General features: G+C 37.0%; 1 protein-coding gene across 1 annotated transcript in view; it reads left to right on the forward strand.

Annotated features, from left to right (window-relative positions):
* Window positions 1-26,885, forward strand: part of ANOS1 (anosmin 1) — a 140,183-nt gene that overhangs the window by 88,103 nt on the left and 25,195 nt on the right. The window contains exons 6-9 of the mRNA XM_056329198.1: window positions 4,497-4,626; window positions 14,405-14,607; window positions 17,059-17,206; window positions 21,046-21,198. Coding sequence (XP_056185173.1) covers window positions 4,497-4,626; window positions 14,405-14,607; window positions 17,059-17,206; window positions 21,046-21,198 — 634 coding nt within the window. The remainder of the gene's footprint in view (window positions 1-4,496; window positions 4,627-14,404; window positions 14,608-17,058; window positions 17,207-21,045; window positions 21,199-26,885) is intronic.

The following is a 26,885-nucleotide window of genomic DNA, read 5'->3' on the forward strand; positions in this document are numbered from 1 at the left end:
ACACTACTGTTTTGTAAGGTGTAACCAGCTGAGCAGGACCTGCTGCACTATCCCATGAGAATACTGTGTATCTTGTGAAAAAAAACTTATCATTCTCTTTGGTATTAATGCTTTCTAAAAATCATAGTATTACTGTTTACATTGGAAATTTAGATATTTAATCTTGTTAAGCTAATTAATGAAGTTAATTTAAAGCTGCCAGATCAGTTATTTTCAGACAGGACACATCTGTATTCTCTGAATGGATGTCAAGTATGTGTGTGTGTTTGCGCACATGTGCGTGTATGTTTATACACACACGCATAAATATGTATGTATGCATATGGGCAGACAACAGTGAAGTTTACTTATTAGTTTATTCCTTTCTTAAAAAAAAATAAGGGGCAGAAAGAAGGAAGGGACTAGTTTGACTGTGACAGACCATTGCTTCACCTTGGAATTGTCTAAATTCTGTGGACAAAAGTTTGTGAGACACCTAAAGGTCTGGTTCTGAGGATGACAAGAAGTTTCTCAGCCTGTGGCAAATGACAAATCCCTGCTGGAGCTAAACACCAATCCTATACGCTAAAGGTTTCTTTCTTATCCCCCAGGAAGGGCTTGCTTTGTTAAGCATTCTTAGAGGGTGACGAGCTTGTGTGGGATCGCATTCACATGAAATATGGGAGGTCTGCTGTCCTTTGGTTGAGCAGTGGATGCAGCACTGTCAGGTTTCTTCGGTATCAGAGGAAGCATAAACTGAGCTCTTCTAATATCCTGGATGGTATCCCTTCACTGTCTGAACTGTAAATTCTTTTATCACTGTGTGTTCTTTCAAAAGAAGGTATAAAGCTATGAACTCAACAGAGTGATGCTGTCCTCTCTTGTTTCCACTGATTAGTGTAATCCTTGGACGGGGGGGAAGCCGTCTGTACCATTTTTTGCTACAAAGACCTTCATTTTTTACATATATACATAGGTATAGATATATGAGACAGAAAAAAAACCAACACCTTGGAGTGGCAACACAAGAATCAAATCTTGAGTGGCCTAACTGCTATGCTGCTGGATCGTATATTCTCTTATCTTCTCTTTCCACATCCTAACTAATGCCACCTTTCCCTTACAAGAAGTTGTAACTTTCAGCCTTCCTGTCTCTGAGGAACAATTTTGCCTGTGAATGTAGGACATGGTCTAATTCAAACTAGCATGCAGTAACCAAGATGCTAGGGAGTATTTGCTCCCAGCCTCTCAGATGGGATTGAAGATAGGTCATCCGCACTCTGGGTAAGTACTTTAATCATTAGTCAGTTGTATGAGAAACAGGGGGATATTTCTGTAGGTACATTGAAGACAATAGCAGATAATCACTTTTTGAAAGACAGGATGAGGGAACTACTTTTACTTTCAACAGAGGGCTCAGGGCTTAAACAGTTAAGGGCTGCTGGGAGAGGAGTAGAACTATCAGTGCATCCTAAATGGGGCAGCTCTGGGCAAATCTCATCCTAATTCTCCCCAGAAAACCCAACCACCTTCTTCTTTCTGTCCATTGGAGATGGCCTGTTGTCCCTTGGACCTGAAATGCACCCCTGAGGAGTGTCAGGTTGTTCTCTGTATTCTCCAGGTTATGTCATTGCGATTATGTACTGCTTTTATATAAAGTTGTATCCTAATGTAATTAATGGGGACTTTCCCTTATCTTCATTGAACTTTGGATGGTGCTGAAGGTTGACCAGTGATTTTATCTGAGGACTCATTTTATTCCAGCTGAAACACCTATTACGTTTGGAGGTTAGCTTCAAAACATTGTTCTTTTAAGTAAACGGGTAATACATAGACAAAATAAACAGTAATTATGATCCTGTAATGATCTGAGAGGTGATCTTTTTGATTTGCCTTTTATTTATGATTGTTAAAAAATACACTAGAATTCTAAGAAATCAATAAAAATGTGGTTTAATTTTTCTCATAATCAGGCAGAATTTTAGGTGTGTGATGAAATTCAACCATTAGTTACTTAATACCGCTCAGCATACCATTTAGTGGGCTTGCATTAATATATAAAACAGATATTGAAAGGACTGTACTTATTACGATCTTAGCTCCAAATATAAGTAGTGAGAACTAACTAAACTAAAGCAATTAAACAAAAAATTCCATTTACCATTGAGGTAGTATAAGATATCTCAGTAGTATTTAACTCTATTGAAATGAATTAAATCTGTGTAAAGGTTGCTTAGAGGTGCCAAAGTAGTTCGTAAATGCAGGAGTTACAGATACACCTCCTGCATGCCATTGAGTTTAAGAGGAGGTTTGCCAACAAAATGAATGATGAAAGTAATAGGCCCAAGGCATGTTCCTAAATTAAAATAATGTTGGTGATATGGATTGTCAGATTATTTGATCTTACAGTAGATTGCCATGGAAGACTGACACAACTGAAATCCTTTCTTTTAATCAGTCCTAGCAGAATAGCTGAGCTGATGCAAATGTCATACAAGATTCCTTAGCTGAGGAATTTGGGGTCAAGTCTATTCATATTATTCTTTCCTTGTAACTAAATTAATCAAATCTGTTTTTGAAAACACACAGTGTTGCAACTAATTAATTACCATTAGATACTGGTCCTGACCTTGATTTCGGTTGCAGAAGTAGCCTGTAATTAATTATTTCTGTTAATCTAGCAACAGGTTATATTCCTCTAGTTCACTGTCTTGTCCTGTCTGTAAATTCTTGAATATGTGGGTCTGCATGCTGGAGAAAAGTAGCACATTTGAGTGCTCTATAAAATGAAAATTATTATAGAAGTTGGTTCAGATAGGTGTTTTGTTCCCTAGGGGAACCCCTTTACTGGATGAGATAATTCACTCTACAGGTAACATAAAAGCTAAAAAACAGGAAAGAAGAAGATGAGGTGGGTAATGAAAGTGTTGGGACTGTTACCCCTGGTTAAGCTAAAAAGACAAATATAGTGGTCTGAATGGAGAAGGACTCTTAGTAGCAGCGATATGTGAGGGGCTCAAAGTCTGCAACACCAGTCCGAGAGCAGTTACTAGTGCAGTTTAGAAAGGCTGTCTTTACATGCACACACAAACGAGATACCTTTCCCTAAATTTTACTTCTCACCAGATGAAGAGATTAAGTGCAGGATAACACCTACAAATTTTGTCAGGGCTCTAAAAATACCATTGCTGAAGAGCTGAAGCAACATCCTCAATTTCTGGCTATCTGAGTTAGGTTGGCAGCAGCTACTTTCTTACACAAATTAGAAAGGGAGCAAAAAGCAGGAATTATGCTGTACCTTTTTTGGGAACTACTTGGCATCACTGCAAGTTACACTGAATCCTATACGGGGAAGGTAGGGGTTTGAAGCTATAGAAAACGGAGCTTGTAAAAATAAACTGATGTCACTACATTTTTAATGAGCTTGCATGTTTGGTCAGCAATGATTGTATAGTATATTTAGACATATTCAGGACATTTGGTTTAGGTCCATGTGTTATTTTGATTAAAGAATTAAATTAAAATGCAATAAACATGACATATTAAAATAAATTGAAAACTAGATAATTGAGAGGTAATTGAAAAAGTAAAATGCACAAGTAGATGAGTTTCTGATGAGTTTACAAAAATGTTACATCTTCAGTACTTGGCAGTGATTCAGTGGTTACTGGGAGACTGGGTTCAGTTCTGGTGTTTATACCTTAGGAAAAATAAAAAACAGCAGAGAAGACAGCTCTTTAAAAGTTTAAAGGGGGAAAAAAAACCATAGAGGAAAGCAGGGCTCAGAATAAGATCACATAAAGCACCTCCTACTGAAGGTTCAGAGTGCATCCATGCTTATTCATGCTTAACTGCAAATTTCAGCAGTTAAGGCACTCTCCACAGAAGTTGGAAGTTGAACTCATGACACTGGCAGTCTCAGTGGGTGTTGTTGGAGAAAAGGTCATCTCCTATGACCTGAGAAACGTCTGCAGGCAAGAGTTAAGGCTGCGAGTGTCTTTTTGACATAAGTGCCAAAGATCTGAAGGAAGCTTACATTCATTACCTGAGGGTTTTGTGTTTCCTATGAGCCAGAAAAGGTGGCTTCTCACAGCGCAGGATTTCATGAAGCCATTTTGGATCCCTGATTCCCTTCAGAACTGAGAATTGGAGAAATCAGTCCTGTGACCTGGGGCAATGAGTTTCCTGAAATGTCAACACCTGAACAGCTAGGCCCTATACACTGCTGAAGGTTGTGATAAACGGAAAATTAATTTTGTGAATTTTAACACTTCCCCAGTTCTAAATGTTACTTTTTCCAGAAGAGACCTGCAATGCACTGTAAAATTGGGTGGTTATATGATTTTGTTCACAGCTGTAAATGCTTTGCAGTGCAATGATGGTCAGTCAGGTGAGGCCGTTGCGTGCAGCCTCCTGACACTGTTGCATATTCAGCCTGACTCACTGGTGTTGCTTGGGAGGTGACAGCATGACACGCCGTGTCAGAATGAGTGTAAGCATGACATTTTCCCCACCAGACTACAGATGAGCGGGTTCGGCTGCCGGACATCCGAGCAAGCAGGTGGTACCAGTTCCGTGTGGCAGCTGTGAACGTGCACGGGACGAGAGGCTTCACGGCCCCCAGCAAGCACTTCCGATCCTCAAAAGGTGAGTTCTCATTCACTGTCTGGTGCTCACCTTCTGCTCACTCGCACGTGGACTGCAACCTGACCTGCCGACTTCTGTGCAGAAGGTTTTTAACAGGTGGGGTTTTGGGTCGTTTTGCCACCAGCTTCAGAAATGGTGTGAGATTTGTTTGAAGTTGTCAAAGGGATTAAAGGTTAAAGATGTCATTATTCTTGTATCAGTAAGGGGTCTCAACGAATAAACTTCCTTTTAAACATTTTCTGCTCAGTTGGTATCAAAAAACATGACCCTGACCATGAAACACGAAGGAACTGGTGTTTTGGTGTGTTATTCTGAGAGGTTTCTCTTATTTTTCTTTTTAGTATGAGAGATACGTTGCTTCCATATGTTTAGCAGAAATATATTGTTGCCTGTATTTAAATAATTGTAGCAAGCAGCATTGTTTTGATGGAATTGCAGGCTCTCTTAATATAACTTTCCCCTTGCTAGCACTAATTGTAAGGGCTTAAGAATAAAAAGAGTATAAAGACTAAGTAGCATGTTTCTGTTCATTAGAAAGGTGTGCCAGACAATCTACAAAGTATTGTAGGAATTTTTGTTACCATTTCTGGTTTTGCAAGGGTTTGGGTAATAAAATAACTTTGAAAATTATTTCTGTACCAGTAAGTGGTACTTGGGGAATGGGGGAGATAGAAATGGATCTTCTGTCCTGTGAAGTTGCTGGCATTATCCCTGGTGTGCCTTTGACCCATGCGAAGCAAAATTATCCCAGATGACTCTCAGGCATAATATAGGAGTTAGCACAGGCTGAATCTATTCCCATCAGATAAAAGGTCTGGACGTGGTCACCCTCTCTCAAAGGCAGTCCATAATGTGGGCACAGCCAGACCGTACCAGTTGACTTCAGTGCCAAAGAATGAGAGCTGACACTCTTCATTCTACTAATAGAGACAGTTTCTAATAAAAAGATTTGTCTTTGTTTTAGTAGTGACAGAATCTTTTCATTGGTATAATGCATACTTTGAGGAATGCATTTCCTCCTCTTTCTGCAGACACAGAATTACTCTTGCAATACAGGCAGCTGCCATCTATGGCTTCCTGTGCTAGCCTGGAGCTCGCTGTTTGGCCCTAGTCAGTCCTAGAAGAAATCCTGCTGTAGATGCAGTTGCAGAGGCATGCAAGTGCTTTTACTGGTATGGATGGTTTAATTACTTACTGAGTAAGTATACGTTAGACTTAATTTTTTGGTGCTATAACCACATTTGTGGTAGGAAGGTTGACTGGCATAGCTATCCCATTACTGCTGTGACCACAAACCTTTTCAAGTATAAAAGAAGTATTATTTTGGGAATTTATTATACTTAAGTAGCATACCATTTCAGTCACATCAAAAATACAGTTCCTTCAAGCTGTGCTGAGCTTACTGCAAGGACTCAGTAGCAGCAGTAGCTTTCTCTTTGCTTTTCTTCATGAGCAGCACTTCAGCAGATACAGCACTTTGTTGCTGAAGCTGGCACTAACTTTCGTTTAAACTGAGATCATTGTCAGTTGTTTTACTAAGTTTGTAAAGATTTTCCAACTGTTCTGCTTGGAACAACTATAATTGCAATTACACAAAGGTATATCATGATAACACTGAGGTTTTGGCTTCAGCGTGACATTTTCAGGCAGGATTTGCATTACTTTCAAAAAACTTAATCTCCTACTGAGTGTGCTAGCCACAGGAGTATATTGTTCAAAATATCTACATTGGTAAGGAGCATGAGAATATCCATGGTAAATCATACTGAAGGTCTCTTTAGCCCAGTATCTGACTCCAGCTGAAAGTGGGTTTCTGGAGAACACTGTGAGAGCAGGACAAGCACATAGGGAAATTTCTTCAGAATAGTCTCCCAGCTGGCAGTGATTTGTGTTTCAGGAGCTTGTGGTTTTGAAATGATTGCATGTTAGATACCGGAGTCCTCTTTTTCTGTGGTCTCTGCAGCTGCCCCTGAAGCACTTGCTCTCCTTGAGAACTACTGACGGCTGTCTGGCTGGTGGAGGTGGAGGGTGCATTTAGGACTTTGTGACAAGGAGAGTGGGAGCCAGCAGTACCTCTGCATGCACTTACCTAATAAACAAAAATAATGGGATCTCGATAGTGGGAGAAAGTATACAGCCAGTGTTTTCAAAAGGCTTCTCTATCAATCAAAGTTACTATTTTCAAATCTAAACTCCAGTCCTTGGCAGAGAATCATGAATTGCCAGACAAACAAGAGGGAGTTCAGTTAGCTATCAGCTTTGTAGCCAAAATCATCCTACTCTGGCAGCTCAGTTGACTGTTAGAAGCTTTGGTATTATCAGTGGTTATTATAAAGATACCGCGTTCACCAGACAAAATGTAGATGCGCTAGGTGACTCACACGAAGACACTGCTAGGTGGTAATCGTTGGGAATGATACTCGGATGCTTCAATCAGTATCTCTTGGCCTCTGTGTCCCCAAGTAGGTACTCATAGTGGTAACAGACATTTCGTTACTACTTTGGAGCTCAGTGAGAAGTGGTGGCCCCTGCCTGGCAAAGAGGCAAGAAACTGCTGCTCAGATGTGCCTTGTTTTTGGAGTGCCAGCATCTCCTGGCCCCTGCTGAGCCCCTGCAGGCACATTTAACCTCTAATTTGGAAGAGGAAAGTGGACTTTGGCACGTCACCTTTGGAAGGTTGCTGACTGACTGTGCTTCATTTGTGTGAAGTGTGGACGGAAATTCACATCAGTTCGCATACTGTCACTTCACCCTGTTGTGCCAAGACCGAGAAAATATTATCTTTGTCAGACTTAACAGAAATTTTCTTCAAAAGGAAACCCTTTGTTCAGGAAACATGACAGCAATTCCTAAGACAGTTTTTCATGGAAGATGCTGAACTTTTACCAATTGCTAATAAGTTATGATGACTAGCAAATTATTTGAGTTTGTATTTTCTCTCAAGGAGGACAAACATGATATATAATCTGAATCCAGGGAAGAGTATGGCACCGCAAAGTCTCTGTCACTAAATATTTTAAGCAGTTAGAGCATTCAAAACCATTGGTACTGCAATTACTTGGAGAGAGACTTTTTGTCTGGTTACCACAGTACTGTTTAATACTATTTTGTGTGTTTTTGCAAATGCAAAAAGTATGATCTCTTGAGTAGGCACAGAAAAGTGAAGTTTTATTTTATTCAAAATAATGTTGTCTTCTGAGGTATGTAATTTCCATTAACTTTTCTTTCACTAAATAAAGCTCCTTATTATCCAAATTCATTTAATTTCCAAGTCATGAAAAAGACAAAAACAGGAAAACAAGTATTTCATAAAGCATTTCAGCTTACAGTTCTTCATCTAGTTGTGTCTTGAGGTTTTATCTACTGCAGCTTTTGAAGCTCTGATACTGTAAACGTTTGAGGTAAAGGTTTATTAACTTTTTTATACTGCCTTATGTGTTCATTTATGGTATTCATCTGTAAATAATAAATAATCAGAGTGACAGCTGAGATAATTTATGAAATACAGCCTAAGCAGAAAGATACATTTTTTTTTTTTTACTGTTTCTTTCTTTTTTATAAAGGAAATGAAAGGTTTGCATGTGCTTGCCTGGCATGGCATGACCCTTCACAGTGTCATCAAAATGATGCTTCATTTTGCGAAAATGTGATTCTGAAATTTCAAGAAACACAGTTTAGTCTATTCCTGTCCGTTTGGAGCAGACTGGCTAGAAGATGAAGTGAATACTGCACCTACTAGAGTGACTTCTGTCCTAGAAGTAGGACTCTGCGCATGGATTTTCAGATTGATACTGTTAGTTAAAATTGATTGAAACTTTCTGCTATTTTGACAGTGGTTTCCACTTCACTTTTCAGGATTTAAAATTTGTGTGTGCTTTCCTTTTCATCTTTAACTGAGTGGCAACAATTTGCAATAACAGCAATAAATAAAGCTAACAGAATGCCTGGCAGAACATTTTTGATCCCTAAAGGTACAAATTTATTTCTCTTAATATTTCAATTGGCTTTCTCCAAGCTGCTTCATTTTCTCTGGAAGCGGGAGAGAACTTTTTCTATGGTCCATAAATGGGTCTCCTTGGATGAAAAGCTACCTGTGCTTTTCTTGCATTATGTGGGACCAGATAGCCTAACCCAACTGGTCAGAAGCTGTTTGGCACTGATCATAGAATTTTTAATTTGTTGCATTTGGGTAAGAGTTTTTAGGCTATTTTTTTCTAGCTTTTTATGATTTATGAGGAGAATGAACTCAGTAACAGAGACTGCAGTTAACTAGAGGGATCAGCGTTGGGCTTTTCCATATAAAATATTATCTTGCTGCTCTGTAGTTAGGTACCGTGCCAGTTTCTGAGACAAGAAGAGGCTGTAAGATCAACACAATGAGCCCAAACCATTCCATCCTTCTACCTCTGCTAAAGGTTTTTATCTTCAACATGAAGGCAGTTGCTAGCACACACAGGATAAATTGTTAAGCAAAAGGAAGCAGACAACACTGTTTTCACAGCACATAAGTACTACGCTGGATGTGATTTCATGCATACATTACTGAGCGTTAGAAAAACCAGAACAGACACCCACTCCCGGTAATAAAATTCTTTCTGTTGCTCCTGTGGGACCAATGATTTTTTTATATTGTTGCACAGCTGGTTTATGTGTGCCATTTCCATTGGGCAAAGCCAGTCCTCCCGCTTATGCCTTGGAACTGTTTAATGGTTGGAAACTTGTCTGTAGAGCAGCTTCAGCAGATTTTTAGAGTTGGAAGGGCTAATGTTTAAAAGATAGCAATGGGAGATCCATTTTAAGTTAGAAAAAAAGCTCCATAAAAAAGGGATTTAAATTAGAGTCAAACTTGCTATCACTTTTACAGCTCAGAATGAGATTTATGGTTCCAATGTCATTATTTCCTTCTCTGACATATATTCCAAGTCATTTACCATTTTCACTACAGTTGCCACATTTGTAGCCAAAGTGGATGCATTGCAGCAGTGTATGATGTGATCTTTGTGTATAGCTTGCCCATACTGTTTTGTTAACGTTGCAGAAGTGCTTCCAGATCCTATTGATTGAAATAATTTTGTAAAATGTAAATTGCCTTTCACTATATATTCACTTTACAAATACGAGTGTGGGAAGATGTGCATTCTGAAATGGTGATGATGTGAGGTTTTCTTTTTTTCTTTTATTTGCAGCAAGGAATCCTCCCTTTTGGGGACTGGAGAGAGAGTTTTGCTTGTGATGGCTGAGTAGCCAGTAAGACAAAAATTTAAGTCCTTTGGGTATACTCAAGCCAGATACAATCCAGACAAATGCAGTACTTACTCCGTGTGCTGGAACAGCAGCTTCAGCCTTGACCTAATGAAGCTATCATTTCTAGCAGCGAGAAGTGATTTACTTGTCAGGCTGCTGAGACCAGATTTTTTTCGGATTTGAGGACAGCTGCCTTTGCCAAATTCTAGTATATATATAACAACTTTATTTTATTTGAGTTGTAGTATAAACTGCAAAGGAAAGCTGCAACTAGTATCTGCAAACCAAAGAATTTGATTTACTACTCAGATAAATTTGTCTATATAAAATTTCAGAACTTTACATTTGAAAAACTGGCAATAGTTTCCATTCCAGTAATTTAATGTTCATGTATCTGAATAACACATGTGGGCAGTCAGTCAAAGGGATCACAGATACATGAAGACTAAGATCAGAATGGCTATTAGCTTTATAAGTTAGCAGAATGGCAGTTGAGCTTCGTAGTCAGGTTAACAAACACCTTATGTATATAAGCTTTATAATCCAGTATCAGTTACTAGATCTTGAAGTATTTCAGCTCTAGTTGTATACTGATTTCAGTGTCTGAATAGGCATAAGCATAACAAAGCACCTTGTACAAGCATGACTTTTCCATTCAATAATGCAGGAAAAACCCCAACTAATCTCTTACCTGTTAACTGGCAGGCATGCATTATTCAGGAGCATGCTCTTAACGGGTTTTTTTGGATTTTGGTTTTTTTTCAGGTTTTGTTTTTTTGAGGGGGGGCTTTGGAAAGGGTAGTGGGGGTTGTTGTTTTTTTTTTTTTTTTTTTTTTTTTTTTTTTCTGAGGGTGGGGTTTGCATCATTTGTGGGGTTTTTTTGTGTTAATAACAGAGATTATAGTATCTTGCTGCTATTCCTTCTCACCTGTTTGTTTTGCTGGTGAAACTCAATCCTTTCAAATGAAAGCTAAGATTAATGTTCTTGGGGTTTTGGCTTACAAAATGATAGTTCTGTCAGTTGTAATAGTGAGGTGTCACAGAAGTATATAGAAATAGATGAATAAATTATATAGTGGTGGTGAAATTCTTAATATGGGAATAGATTCTCAGCTGGTATAAAATGCTCACCAAGTAGCTTCACATTTCAGGTAGTACACCCCAAATCCAAGAAATGTTTTATTGTTGTCTCTACAACTAGACAGGTTGCTTTTCAGATGGTTAAATGCAAAACTTTAATAAATTAAGTTTTGTTCACCTTTGTCATCTTACATTCTTCTAGTTTATTATTTTCTCCAGCTTCGTCTACTAGCTTTTTTAAAACTATAAAATGGGGCACTTTCAAGTGTGTCACTTCTTCATGTCTGTCAAGTTCAGATCTCCTTCCTTTCTATCTCCTACTGCTACCACCACCACTCTTCCTCCTGTTGAAAGGCTTTTTTGGATATTTGTGAGGCTTCCAAAAGAGAAACTTTGAAGAAAGGGGGCACTCGGGAAAACGTTTCTGTTATTGCTGTATTATTTCACATATATTTTCCTTTTAAGAGGATGTTTTTTCTTTCCTTAAATGTAATTACCCAATGATTTTTAATACAATATTTAAATTCTGCCATAGCAAAGGAGAAACACTACTAAGTTTTCTCTTAAGTATGGATCGGCATTTTGTCTGCTGACTGGACTGTTTCTAGTGAACACAGAAGAAATGCTACTGATAAAGTAATGTTTTCAATAAACTGTGCAATTATAGAAAGTACAGGGTGAAATGCTGGTGCTCTAGGAAACTTACCTACTGGTTTCAGTATGCACATAGTTCTTCCTTACTGTTTTCTTTTTCTGCTTATGTTGCTGGGAAGAACAGGGATGTTAGAAGTTACCTTAAAAAATCCCAAATTCCTGTCATTCTGAGACATATAAAAGCTCCATTCTGGTTAATTGGTAACTTTCTAGAAGGAAAAATTAAACACTGTCTTGCATTCTTATGGGGACAGAAATATTTGAAAAGTAGAGCATAAATTCGGTCACTTGCTTTTAGACCTATGAAAAATTGGTGAATAGAACTTCAAAATATTTTTAATCATGTAAGACACTTTATCCAGAAGAGCTGTTTCATTGAACTTTTAGATTACTTTTAATGTCTCTCAGAGTCTCTTATAGATACAGAATGAAGGCAAACATGTATTATGGTTAGAATTGTTTTTGCTTATATCTGTCCATTTGTGAAGACATATTTTCTGAAACACTTTAATTCTATCCCATATGTTATGCATACATAATACATGACACATAGTACTTCTGGGAGATAACCTGAATAATTCACCTACAGTAATACGATCATGTTGCACTTCAGGTTATAAATGTTTTATTGCCATAATATGTTGTCACATAACATTAAAAAAAACCCCAAACTAACATTTTAAAACAGTGAAGATGAATACTTAATAAAGAATTTCAATGTATGAATCATGATCCTGTTTAAATTTACTGTACCTAAATTTTATTTTATGTCTACTTATTTTATTAACTGGTACAAGTTGTGTTAGAGAACAGTACAAACCATTTAATTAAATGAATCTGTGAAATGTATCCCTTCCAATATAAATAGCTTTGTATACTTTAGGATGGAGTTGTTGGCTGCTTCACAGGTGAGGAAATAAGTGTAAGACCAGTGCTTTGCCAAAGCCAGAAAAAAATAAAGGGAACTGGCTTGCAAGCTGATTTAAAAAAATAATTGAGAAGAAATAAGGGATTCTTATTATTTTGAAAATTAAGTTAAATTTCCAGAAATTAAACTGAAGTATGCTTTGTAACTTTTATGGCCAAAAGTTAGTTTGAATTATATGTTTGAGGAACAGGGGCATCCGTTACTATTTAACTAAAATGGCATGTGTGAGGAAACAGGAGCATCCACTGTTATTTAACTGAGTCCCGTTAAATAACAGGAATAAGCCATTATTTCACATCTGCTGATCTTTAAAGGGGAAATGCTGTCTTTATTAATTCTGAATGTGTCTGTCTGCATGAACTAAATGATGGAATTTTTCAGTGAGACCATTTGTCATAGGGGTTATCTGATGATCTTAGTATGCCTGGAAAGTTTATTTAACAGCTCATTTACCATTATAAAAAGATGCAGGTGAACCATGCAGTAAATGAATGCCTGGTATCCTCTCTGCACACCTCCGGTTTTACTTTTTGGCAAATAAGTGGTGGCTCATTTGGCGAAAAGGTTATATGAAAATGTTTTTTTCAATCAGATTGGTTTTTCTTGGCTACGGGTTCATAACATGCATTAATTACTGTGTTTCCTTTATTCTGCCTGATACACTTCCAGGTCAAGTCACACTATTTACTTTCACTTAAATTTTGGTTTTTAAGTTTCCTTATTTTTTTGTCACCAGTGTTTGGCTACCACAGGCATGTAAAAAAAAAGTAGGATTAAAAAGTAGGCAGTTAGTAAATAGACAGTTGGACTTTCAGAGCTTAGTTGTAGAGTTTCCATTGAATCACATTAATTGAGGCCAGGATATTATATATAGTAGGTCCACAAGGAGGATCTATCATTCAATATTGGAAAAGGTTCAATATTGGAACCTCTGACTGTCAGGTGTCCTTTCTGACTCTAGGGTCAGCAGAAAGGCAACTGAAGGAATAATATCTCAGTTGATAGTGACCAGAAATTAAACCAGAATAGCAAAATAATCACGGGGGTGGCTGATTAGGAAGAATTTCTTCACTGAAAGGGTGGTGAAGGATTGGAACAGGCTGCCCAGGGAGGTGATGGAATCACCATCCCTGGAGGTATTTAGAAGACATGTAGACGTGGTGCTTGGCGACATGTTTAGTAATGGACTTGGCAGTCCTGGGTTAATGGTTGGACTTGATGATCTCAAACATCTTTTCCAACCTAAATGGTTCTACGATTCAATGATTCAAATTGCTTTTTGTTGTCCTAAAAAAACCCTGTAGACTTCTATGACAACACAATATATCATTACATCTTAGTTTTATTTATTCTAAGGAAGTGTTTATGTCCCATGGTGGTGGATATCAATACCAGAATTTTGAAGAAAGGTTCAAGGTGTAGAAACATAATTTTGTCATCTGAGAACTGTCTGGCAACACTGAAAAAACATTCAGTTTTTCCACCATACAATTCTGTGATGACTGTACAAGGTCACTTGTAGAACATGAGTCTTTTACACTCAACATGTTTTTAAAGTGGTGAATGACAGAAGTAAAACTGGTAGTCTAGTACATTTTGATAAAGCTTCATAATGTTTATGAACTACCAACAACACAGAATGATGACAAAATTAGATGCTAACCCATGATTTTTATTTCAGTTGAGTGTGAATTTCTAGAATTTACAAGAAACCATATCACTTATTGAGAATTTTTGCCTGAATTTTCTTCAGTATGTTGAGTGTTTAATCCAGCTTGTGTATGCCTGGTGAATGCATAAGACCAAGGTGATCTTCATCTTACTGAAGATGATCTTTTAATTTAACATCTTTTTGTTTATTTAAAATTCCAGATCCGTCTGCTCCACCAGCTCCATCTAATATCAGAATTGCCAATATCAGTGCAAACAATGATGGGACTGTAAATGTAATGATTACTTGGGATCTTCCAGAAGAGCCTGATATCCCAGTGCATCACTATAAAGTCTTCTGGAGCTGGACATACAGCAAATATGTAATCCCAGCTAAAAAAAAGAGAAGGAAGATTACTGATGGGGTAAGAAAGAAAATAGAAAATGAGATGGAAATATGGCTTATTTCTGGCACAAAATAGAGTATAAGTATAAAGTATGTGATAAATTGCAATGATTTCTGCAGCTGGTAAAGTAGTGGTCTTAGTTTTTAATATCACCAACCCCATAGACAATTTTGATCTCTCAATCCCTATCCTTCACTGAACTCAGGGAGAGAAACAGAATTCTGTCTTAAAATGCAGGTAAATGCTGTAAGATTTTTCAGGAGAGATTAATGGAAAGTTAAACACTGTCCTTTAAATTCAGGCTTCTTAAAGATACACTGCTTGTTTTATTTGAAGAGCCTAACATCATCTATCACATTGTTCTTTCACTATGCAAATAAAACTTGTGACACTATCATGGAGAGTAACCATTAAGTAGTGGAATAAGTCCAAGGGAAAAAACAAACCCAGAACTCTTTAAACAAGCTGCTGTACCAAAGATCTGATACATTTGCATAGCAGCAAGCTCCTATGAATTTCTTGACTGATGTATCAAATATTGCTTTACTGGAAAACTACCTGTTGTGATATCCTTAAGCATATTGCATATTATTTTAAAGTAGTTAATATATATCCATTACAGATGACAGGCTGAACTTAGTTTCCAGTGCTTTTAATAAATGAGTTGTGAGAATTTGGTCCCACGTCTACGTTAACATTGTGTTTTGGCTCTGGCTGTTCTCTTGCACTGTGATGAATGACAGCTAAAGTTCTCTCTCTGTCCCTCAGTCACCAAACAGTGACAGAAATAAAGGCAGTGAAAGCTGTGTGCTGAATTCATGCAATTAAATGTGCACAGAAAAGAAAATTGTATCTTTGGTCACAGAGAAGAAAATTGTATCTTTGGTGTACTTTTAAGAAATCACTTTGGCAAGATAGGAGTGGGGTTGGACTGTACTACATGGAAAAGTTTGTGTCTCTGAGGAAAGCTGCACTTGTCTAGAGACCTTCAGGACAGAGGCTACAGCTTAAAGATGCAGGGGATCTTTCTCTCCACAGGCTGGTCCTCAAATCACAGAACTCAGAGAACTTTAAAATTGAGCTGGGTCCTTAATGTTGTGGTGGCATTTTGCATAGGGTACATCCTACGTATAAATATTTTTAAACAGATCCAATACACAACATTACAGTAATGGGGACCAAGTTCTGACCTCAAATATAGGGAAATCCAGAAGAGTGAAGGCATATTTTAGAGAAAAGGCAGGCTCTTACAACATCTTTCATATTACTCCTGGATCATTGTACTTCTGCAGCACGTCACATGGAACTACAGCAATGCCAGTGAGATTCAGACTTCCCTACAGGACACTCCAGATGCTATTGCTAATCAATGATCTCTCAAATACTATAGCACTCTTTGTTCTAAAAAGGAAAATGCAGAAAACAAAAAAAAAAAAAAAAAAAAAGAAAAAAAAGAAAGGTGAAAAATCTTATTTTGTAAGGATAATTGAAGATTTTTTGGTCCAGTTTTTACCTTTATAAGTAGTCTAGTCCACATAACTTTATAATGATTTCCATATGAAATCATTTCAGGTAGACATTCAAATAATTTGACTACAATATTAACACAAGTTTACCAAGACTTACAGTGAATGTTATAAATATCTCAGGACAAATCAAATAAAGCTAATTAATATTAAATGCTTTTGAAAATTCCTGAAGTGTTACATATGGCAGTACCTGGTTATCTTTTTCACTGTGGATTGACTGTCAAACTTCAGAGGCACAAAGAATTCTAATGGAAATGTGGAGTAATGTTTTCTGTTCGAGAAATGGGCTAGAAAGATATTTTTATAAATACATTTTAAAATATTTAGAAAAGTAATACTACTAAGAAACCTTGAGTCTTCTTTGCAATATCATGTTGCTTGCCTTAATTTATGGATTATTAGTGAGAATGATAATCCTACTCTGTTGTTTCCCCATTTAAGACACTTCCATGAAAATTTTTTCATTTTCTATTTGTTTCAACTGTTGAAAACAAAAAAATTGACAAATGTACTGAATGTTGGATTTTAGCTGTCTTCACGCTGGCTGGCTGTAGAAAAGGGTTTCAATTGCTTTCCCAACAAAGAAATTGGGAAATAAAAAGTTTAAATTCATTTGGCTAAAATAATTTTGGCATAAGAAAAGAACTTGTTATATAGAAAAAAACCTTTTAGTTTTGGCCTAAACAATAGGTGTATATTTGCCAAGGAATTGCCAAAATTATGTAAATATCAAGAAGGTTAGTATTTTAAAAATTACACACAAACCCCAGATTCCAATAAAATAAATATTTTAAAGAAAGAAAATTTTGCTCTGTTGAAATTTATACATGGGTTTTCTAATTTCAAAAAAAGTAGTGTGCCTAAGATAACAGGCCTGCTTTTAATAAGGGCCTGTGTTTCAGTAAGACTGTAACTGCTTTGTATATTTATTCTATTCTAGGCACAAAATTACGTGGTCCTGGAAGGACTCCAACCCAACAGCAACTACAATGTAGAACTGCAGGCAGTAACACGTTGGGGTCAGATACGCCTGAAGAGTGCTAAGGTTTCTCTCCATTTTAGCACGACTCAGGACACCAGGAATAATAGTGAGTAATTGTATTCAAACACCTGAATGCTTTCTCTCTTATTTATCTGAAATTTGTATGTTTTATATAATGATTTCTCAAATTTAAAAAAATAATTTTCTTAAAATGGACTGTTTGATAGCATAGTGATCCTGTCTCACTCAACTTGAGTAACATTTTAATGATTAATTTCTTATCTAAAAATTGATGATGGTTTTGCTTAATTGTTTGTCTTAGATCCTAGAAACCTAAAATAAAGAATTGCAATGAAAATGGAAGCATTTGCATAACCACGGTGTTAATATTTTTAAAATGCAGTACAGGTATAAATATTGATTATATTTGTCAGTGGCTGGAATAAAAACATTTCTGTGTCTTTGTCTTAACCGGACAGTTTTAGCGTTCAGTGCTTTTCAAAATCCTGACTATTCTGAGTAGCCCATTAATTCAGATTCTTGGACCACACAAATATCTACCATTAATTGATACAAAACATCGACTGTTAGGGAATCTAAAACGTCCCATGCCTGACAAGCAATGCATTATCAAAATACTGCACACATAGGACCCACATTCAAATTAAAATCTTGAGATCTTTAGATGTCAGGTTATGTCTTCTTAAGGTCTTCACAAGCTCACATCTGAATCTGATAATGGAAAGCCATGGTAAATGGTAAACCATGATTCTTATTCTTAGTTAAATATGATTTCTACAATTACATGATACTGAGTTATTGCCCCAACTGCTGATGTGCCTCTGATTAACTAATACAGCAACATTCTGATAATAAGATGTTAAAGAATATAATTTTAAATATCCTGCCCTGACTCCATTTCATTTTCCATCCATTTACGTTCTCTTGTTAAAGTACACCCCAAGTTTAAACTTTGTCACCATTTTCATAACGTAACTAGTTACTTTCACCCTAACTAATCAATTGGTATTGCTGTTGGACCCTTCTGCAAGCATATTCAGTCTGGATACGCAGAGTGGTTGTTAGCTGTGACAGATCTTCATATCTACAGTTGCTTCCCATATTAATGCACCAATAAGAAGAAATAGGCCTAATTATCCTTCTTTTTACCATATGAAAATAATTTTTACTACTTTTTTGGGCCATCTTAAGAGACAGCAGAAGGCCAAGTTTTCATCTTTTCAACACACTGAGTCTTTACTTGAAATCCATACCAAAATACGAGCTTGAATCTTCACAGTGTGTACATAAGGCAAATTTGTGTTAAATCCGCTGTGAAGCCCAATGTGAGTAAGAGTTTCTGCCCTTTCCATACTGGCTTTCCTAGAGATTGTATGTGTGCGTTCTGTCATCCCCTAGAATAGTGGCCAAGGCTGCAGGACTGTGCATGATATCAAAAGCTTCTTTGAGTTACTGCATTTAGTTTTCCTTTCTTTTTTATATGTACACAGGAGATGTAACAGAAGAAACACTATGGTGGGAACTGGGTGTTTCAATTCCAGTACACTTAGCCACTGAGCTCAACTAGAAGGGTGTCATTGGGATTTATGAGAGATGTTCTAATTTTGCGGATTTTTTGGGTTTTGTTTTTGGTTTTGCTTTTTTTTTCTTTTCTTTTTTCCTTTTTTTTTTTTTTTTTCCTTTTTTCCCTGCAAAGCACACTTTGCTGGATAAGCAAAAATTTCAGGGGTTTTTTTTTACATGTATCCCACCCCTTGGTTGTCTTCTCTCTTATAATTAGAAGTTTCTATGAAGTTCTGGTTCTCAGTACTAAACTTCAAGATGTTTAGTTTCCAGTCCAGTCATCTTGACTGGCATTTCATGAGATTACGTTGCAACTCTGAGAAAAAACATGTAACTGAGTTTACATCAGATTGGCAGAAGGAATAATCAACCAAATGATGTTTATCAGGCTTTTTTGCTAGTCCTAATGTTAGGTCAGATCATCATAGTCTTTAAACATGATAGTAAATAAAGGCTTTCTATAACAAAACCCCTCTAAACTGGATCTGAGTAATGGGAATTGGACTGTATTGGTTTTGGTGCCATTCTGTGCTTACTCTGAGAAACCTTCAGTGGTAGTGCTGTATCTACGCTCCATGGCCTCTCTAATGGTTTGTCTCTCATGGTCTATATCACCAATAGGTTTGTGGTGGCAGAGGACGGGTTTTGTTTCATTTTTCCCTCTACAAAACATTGTGTTTTTCAGAATCTGATGCAGATCACATCTGACTTCTTATTTACAAATCCTCTACCAACTGGAGTTCATTTACCTTATAACTCACGTGTGACTGCTGGTTTTATCATTTTCTGTCCATTCCAGTGGCACCCTTTTCCTACCATTGTCATAGCTAGATCTAAATTCCTTCCACAATTTTGCTTGGATAATATGTCCTCTCCTTGAATTTTTTACTTCAGAAAACAGTCCATCAGTAGTTTCAGTGAAGGTCTGCTATCTATTAATTTGTAATCTGTCTGCTGTCTGTCTAATCTGTATAGACTTTCTAATGCTTGTGCTTTATTTCGCTTTATTGTGGTGACCTTTTTAGGACTAAAGGGTTCATTAATTGTATTGTTTTTTAAACCAGAGTAATACTGTACTAAAAGCAATATATTTATTTACTCATATACTTCAAGTATTTGACTGTTAAGTTCAAGTTATAAACATCCATTTAGTTAACAAACAGTATTTTCTTTTTGATTGTAAATCAGTGCCTGCAAGAACTGGAATACATATTTGGTTTACAGTAGAGTACTTCAATAATTTTATAGATAAATCTGAACATCCTTTCTGTTAAAGCCATAAAGTAAAGGATTCAAGATTTTTTTGAGCCTAAATCACTGATACCATGCATTTTAGTGGATAAAGAACTCTGCTGAGAAGTGTATTTGGGCCTTTTTGGACATTTTGTTAAAAAAATAGCTTACATTGAAAAGCAAATGGAAACTACTCCTGGAGGAGATGCAAATTCATCTTCTGATTCTCACTGAAGTTAGGTACAGAGCCAGCCAGTCCTGCTTGAGGTACTTTGAGAATACTTAGAAGCAGATGGAGAAGTACGAAAAATAAAAATAAAAAAAATTGCCTGAAATATTATCTAGGACATGACACTCATGGCCTGTCTTTGTTTGGGGAGTTCCATGGCCTTGGGGAAGTAGGTCCAGAAGCAACATGCCAATTTTGCTGAAGTCGCACTGTCAGTTGCTCTGCTCTCGGTGGAATTAAGCTCTGTTTCGTTCGGTGGCTGCTCCTATTGTCAGAATAGAGAGTAGTCTGTAACCCACTGAAGTAATTTAGTCCTACAGACCTCTGTGAGCTTTGACCCTGGCTCTCTGGCGTTAAATTTCCCTATACTCAGAAATATGTTGCCTCACTGTATTTGTATGCTGCACTTCTAGGAAATACAACAAAACTCTCTCTCTCGATCTTTATATAGAAATATTCTGAATTGGTGTCCTGGTTTTTCTGGAAGTGAAGCAGACAGAGGACAGCAAAGCAGAGATTTAGTAAAATTAAAATACTTTAACTTGAGGTACACCTAATAGATTTAAGCTTGTAGTTCTCTCTATCACTTTTTTATTTCCTTTTAAGTGGTATAAACATTATGGTTACCTTGAGAAAGAATTTGCTTAAGTTTGGTAGTTTTACTGTGATTTAAAACAAGCAAATAAAATGTAAAATTGAGCATTTTCATATTGAAATATATTTATCTTTTTCTGTCTTTGTCTAATTTTTTTTTCCTAATTGATTTTCAGGCAAATTATATGCTTTTCAACCATTATGAAGTTTGTTCTTTATATTAATTTAATTTAGGTAAGACATTGAAATTAGATAATTTGGATTAATGATTTCAGCACTATTAACATAGTCATTATACATTGCAGAGGAACGGGCATCTTCTGCTGGGAAACCCCAGAAAGGACTGGTAGATCCTTACCCAACTTTTCAAAGAAGAAAAACGACTCGTTTTCTTAAAATCGGAACGCCTTTCTATCAGGACAATCAACTTCAGGTCAAAGTCTACTGGAAGAAGACTGGTTTGTCAAATTTTTTGCTATTTTTTCTAAGGAGGAACTCTCATCAATGCCTTAGATTTGTAGAACGTTAATATGATGAACCTTACACAATAATTTTAATTTAAATCCTATGCCCATGCTTCCACACCTTTACCTTCATGTTACAGTGAAACATTGCCTCTCCTCTTTGTGTTATATCTGTGTAAATGCCTTGCAGAAGGAAATGACGTGAATTAGCTATCCAAAAATTACAGTCAGTGGTGCTGGGACACTGAATCCTCCCAGAGCTAAGATAATTTTTTGGGTAGAAATTGCTTCTGTGAAGTTTTAAATAGGGACACATAATTTGGCCTTAGGTTCCACAGAGCTTTTGCTGCTGTGAATGTTTGTCTCCCTGGAGCGTGGTTAAAGGGTCTCAAGCCCATGCAGTTCCCGGGCAGATATTCTGCTGATGCCACTGTACTATCACTTGTTGGACTTTGACAGCTGAGAAATGAGTAAGGAAATGAGTGTATATGGAAATCATGCAATGAAGTCACAAAAACTAAACTAGTTTGAACCACAAAATTTAGAGCTGTACAGATTCAATGTTAGAACCACAGTTAGGCTTTATGCAAAACTTTATCAGTCACCTTGAATTAGAACAGGATGAATAGTTGGCCAAAACCACTGGAAAAGTCTTGAAGTTGGTTTTCTGCTAGGCTGCATGCACTTCGGTTTTTAAGAAAAATCTAACAATTTTATGTTTAAGTCTTCCAGTCTAAAGGAAAATGACATAAATTTAGTGTTCAATCAGATTCAGAAATCAAAAAATTTTCTGGTCTTGCCCTCTAGGAGCATAGAGGTTATTATGCACTGCTCCAGCTTAGCCATAACAGGTTCATATGCTGTTATTTGAAAATGTGCTAACGTTTTTAGTGTTTTAACTTGGAGCAATCTACATGCATAGCACATACATTTTATGTATATGTATCTCACATATATAAAATCTGTTCAATTTTTGTGTTTCATGTGAAGGGCTACAAAATGAAATTTTCTTCTGGAATTTTTCAAAGAGCTTTAGAAATATTTAAGGTCTTTTGGGTTTAGGTGTATGCAGCACCACCCAGAACAAGGAAAGGCTATATAATCATTCAGTTATGCTATGTAACAAAAGACTATGTCACACTGGATGGTGTGGATCGTGAGGGGTGTCCTTTGCTTCCTAAAAGTGGCTGCCTGTTTGAATGTTTACCTTTCTAGCCCTGCTATATCAAGTATTTTCAAATCAAATGCTTGTGTCTCCACGAAATCTGCAAGCTTTGGCTCAGCCTGACTACATACACATCTTAAATATCTGTTCCTATCTTGGCTATGTTAGTTTTCTTTTTTCTAGCTTTCCCCATTATATTTCATTTTGGCCTAGCTTCATGGAAAGCTGCAATAATTTAAAGTTTAAATAAAAGTTGAGGCATTTTTAAATGTGTATACTAAGGTCACCTAAAAATATATCTTTTTATCCAAAGTGAGATTTATATATTCTGAGCTTAGGACTGATCACCTTAAGCTTTAGCCTTCTGCCAACACGGTGTCAACTTATGGTCCAAGCTTTTTTTATTTTGTAGTCAAAAAAGAAAAGCAGGTGGCTTCTGAAGCAATTACTACCACACAGCAGCAGAATCATTCTCTGGAGATACCTCTTTTCCTTAGTGAGTACAGAAGGGAGCCTAAACAATTCATTTGTAGAAGGCTTAGAGATGCCTAATGTCTCTGTGAGCTGAGGTTCAATTCTCAGCAGTCGGAAATAAAAAACCTGAGGGACAGGATTCAGTGATTAGACTATGATGTCTGCCACAGGGGTAAGGGAGAGCTGTGCAACCTACAGCTGGCAAACAAGATTCAGGCCAGTGGAACAATCGATCCAGCTGCAGCTGTTTTTTGGTCAGCCTGTTTCCAGTCCTGTGACCAAAATGCTAACATCATTAGTGAAACTCAGCTTATGAATAGTTTTCCGAAGTCACTGTTATAACTTAATGGAGGAAAAAGTCATGACCAGTACAGCAATATTCTTCTTGTTCCAAAGTAGATATCTTGAACTACATGTTTACTAATTACAACGGTAACTTAAGATACTGAGCTTATAAGTAGACATTGCATCATAGATACCTAAACATCTAAATGTGACATCTAAATCAGGAGCTGAATCCATATGCGTTGCATACCTGGAGGTAATATTTCTCTTAAAGGCTACAGATGCCTATAAAATGAAACAAGGTAGTCAGAATTCTCATGGTGGCTCATAGTTTGGAAATAACAGAGTTTGGAAGTGGTGTAATCTCCACAATTGGAGATCTTCCAAGGCAGATATGGCACAGACCTGTTAGAAATGAGAGGGATTTACATGTGGTCACCTTGTGCCAGGGGTGGACTAATTGAGTTGCTGAGTAGCTGACTCATCTTGTGTGAATCTGTGTACACCCAGTTAAATAAGGTGGACAGACACCCAGAGGTCGATTTTGGTTGCATGCTGGGAGCAAGCTCTATCCCATGCACTAGGGTGTTTAGGATATGCCCCAGCCATGCGGTGGAAAATGCCTTCATTTTTCTCACAAAAAAACCAGTGTTAGCAAAGGTGTTGAAGAGGGGCAGAATATGGAAGTCTGTCACGCTTTTTTCTTTTCTTTTTTTAAAAGAAAATGTCTGTGTTCTGAGTGACAGCACTTGCAGTAACTCAGCAGGAGCCGTTGCCTCTTGTGGAACTGAAATATAGCCAGTTACCTGCTCCTGAGAAGCCAGCAGCTTCTATAAACTCTTACAGGAGTTTGGAGGTTATGTAGTACATGGATGAGGAACTGACTGTAAATTTACTAGTGACAATTTACTGCGGAGCAAGTCTGTTTCACCGTGCGAGGAGCACAGCAGGAGAAGCATATTGGCTGTGTGCTGTCTTTATGAAAGGCAGCAGTTACTGGAGCCAGCTGCGTTGGAAACTGTACCCACACATCTTTCTCCTTTACGAACTGCACGGTCTCAAGTTGTGTTCAGGGAGTTGTAGGAGGTGTAGCAGTGCAGCATCTATAATAGGAAATACTGAGAGAGAATTTACCTTAGCCTGCTCTATGGCCTCACACCTGGGCTATGTTCATTGCAGACAGGTAGGCAATCAGAGTTCAAAACCTTCCCGACAGGGAATTTATCCCTTTGTCTCCTACATGGTTGGTGAAAACAGGAGTCCCTGTTGATTGCTCTAATATTCTCATTATTTTGTAGTTTTCTATTTAAAACAACACTTTTTTGGTGGAGGAACACAGCCATTCTGTAGTCCTAAATTAGGATGTCTGACTTCAAACAAACGAACAAACAAACAAATTTAAGAAACTATCATGAAACCATGTGAAATAAGTATATTGATAATGATAAGAGTTCCCATGATATAGAAAAGATTTCAGGAAATAAAAACCTCAAATTGGAACACGTTGGACATTTGCAAATTAAGCAAAATTTCAGTTGGTTGTGGCAATTTTTGCTTTGTCTGGTTTGGTTGTCAAGGTTTTTTGTGCTTTTTGTGATAGACTTCATGGTCCTAACAAGAGATGGTTACAGTGGTGATGAAATTAATACATTATTTAGATCCTGGATTTTTTTTTAGGATAAAGATGTTTAAACCAATATGTTATGTTGACATAGTTTCTTTTAGCTGCAATGAAAACTTTTAACAGTTACTGCAACAGCAATCTTTCTTTTAGTAAGAATAATGTTACTAATTTTCTGTTTTCTGCTCAGAATTTTTGTTGTATTTCTGATTTCAGTGGTTGTACAATTCTATGCAAACCTCAGATTTTTTTATTTTCTCCAAAACTAAGATGTCTCTACAGATGTGTTTTTTACTGCCTCACATCACAGCACACCACAGATTACAGAAACAAGAAGAAGGAAAGACCTGTGTGGATTTCTTATACCACTTAAGGAAAGGCAAAGATGTTACACAAATATGTTCCTAAGGTTGTTTTAGATTATCAGTCCCTTTGTTAGCTGAAAAATTGTTTTGCTTTTGAATTTGAACCATTTCACTCTGTCTAAAAAGGACAAAATAGATCAGAATCGTAGAATAATTTAAATGGGTTAGAAGGGACGTCTGGAAGTCAGCTGGTCCCACCATCTGCTTGAAGTAAAACTAACTCTGAAGTTAAATTGCTCAGTCCTATCTTTAAGGCCCTATAACACATGTTGTTATTGTTTTCTGAATGACAGGGAATTCGTCCTCTATGAATACCAGGCTGCAGGGGCCACCTAGGTTTATTGCAGTGTACCTTAGGATTTCCAGAAGGCACGGTGAAGTCTCTTGACATTCAAAGATAGTTCTTCCATCACTACAGAGATGTATTCCTCAGTGTCATTTGCAGATGTGCCTCTAGGAAGCCAGTGAAAGAACACAATGATGACATCAGGGCTGAAGCTCTTGTCTTTGTATCATCTCTCTGAATAGAATTCATCAGACCTCAGTCCTGTGCAGGATCTGCAATAGGGCGGGTGTTGCAAACTACTACTGAACTGGCTTTATTATACAGTAGAGAAGTGAGCACTTATCAGTACTCAGAAACTGAACAGTGTTTGAGTTAAATCCTGAGTAAGTGGATGGAAGATCCTATTTCCATATATATGCTCATAATGTGCCACAGTTGGGTAGGAGGAAAGAGTTACCTAGACCTGGTTTTCAAGTGTAATTTCTTAAGTCCCATTAGCTTCAGTAAGCATGAGGTATGAATGGAATGTAGGATCTGGACTTTACATTAAAATAAAGCTCTTTCTGAAATCTTTCAGTTTGAATGCTTTGGTATGATGGCAATAATAACTTTACTTCAGGATGTATGCTAGCGAAATACCTCCACACGTCAAGCAGTACAAGGTGCTTAGCAAATGCACATAATTTTGCTAGGCAAAGTCATCACAAAAGCATATTGCAATTATATGAATACAATAGCTTCTTTCTGAAAGAAGAAAATGTCTTTCACTTGCTGCCTCTGACTTAGGCCTGGGATTAGAGAAACACAGTACATTCCTTAAACAGCATGAATCCCACTTTTGTAAATGGAAAGAAAAACTTGCTTGTGGCCAGTTTTTTTGGCCATCTCGACTGTGAAATTAGAAATTATGTGCTATTTATGTCAAATAGTGAAGTCGATATAAACAAGTCACTTTTAACTCCTCGGTGCTGGAGTCACAGAGTACCATCCATTAACAAGAATGGATGCACTCTGAACTCCCTACTTAAAAGGATTAGTTACTTAGGATAAATAAGGTCCTCAGTATCTTATACAGTAATCAAGACTGAAAGTGTGAAAATAAAAAGATCCTTGTGTTTCCTCTGCTCCTCAGTGGATTAGCAACTAGAAAGCTGAGGTTTTGGACTTCAGCTGAAAAGCCTTCAAGCTGCTGCAAATTAGTGTATGAAAATAAGATACTTCCCACAGATGGAAAAAAAGTTATTCTTTATGAACTCACTGCATTAATTCTCATCACTTGCTGCAATAATACATGAAAATATTGGTATGTAGTTTAGTATGATGATTTCTTTCCAATGCAACATGTCACAATATTGTCTAACCTATTACTGTGCCTCCACTACTATTTTCTTAGTGCCTGTTATTTGAGGATAATGTAACTCTCCTTGTTCAGGTAAAGCTTTAGTATACTTCACATTTCTTTGAATGAAGTCTTTGTACATTTAT

This window comes from Falco biarmicus, chromosome 2, assembly GCF_023638135.1.
Source record: "Falco biarmicus isolate bFalBia1 chromosome 2, bFalBia1.pri, whole genome shotgun sequence".
In the NCBI taxonomy this organism is placed as follows: domain Eukaryota; kingdom Metazoa; phylum Chordata; class Aves; order Falconiformes; family Falconidae; genus Falco; species Falco biarmicus.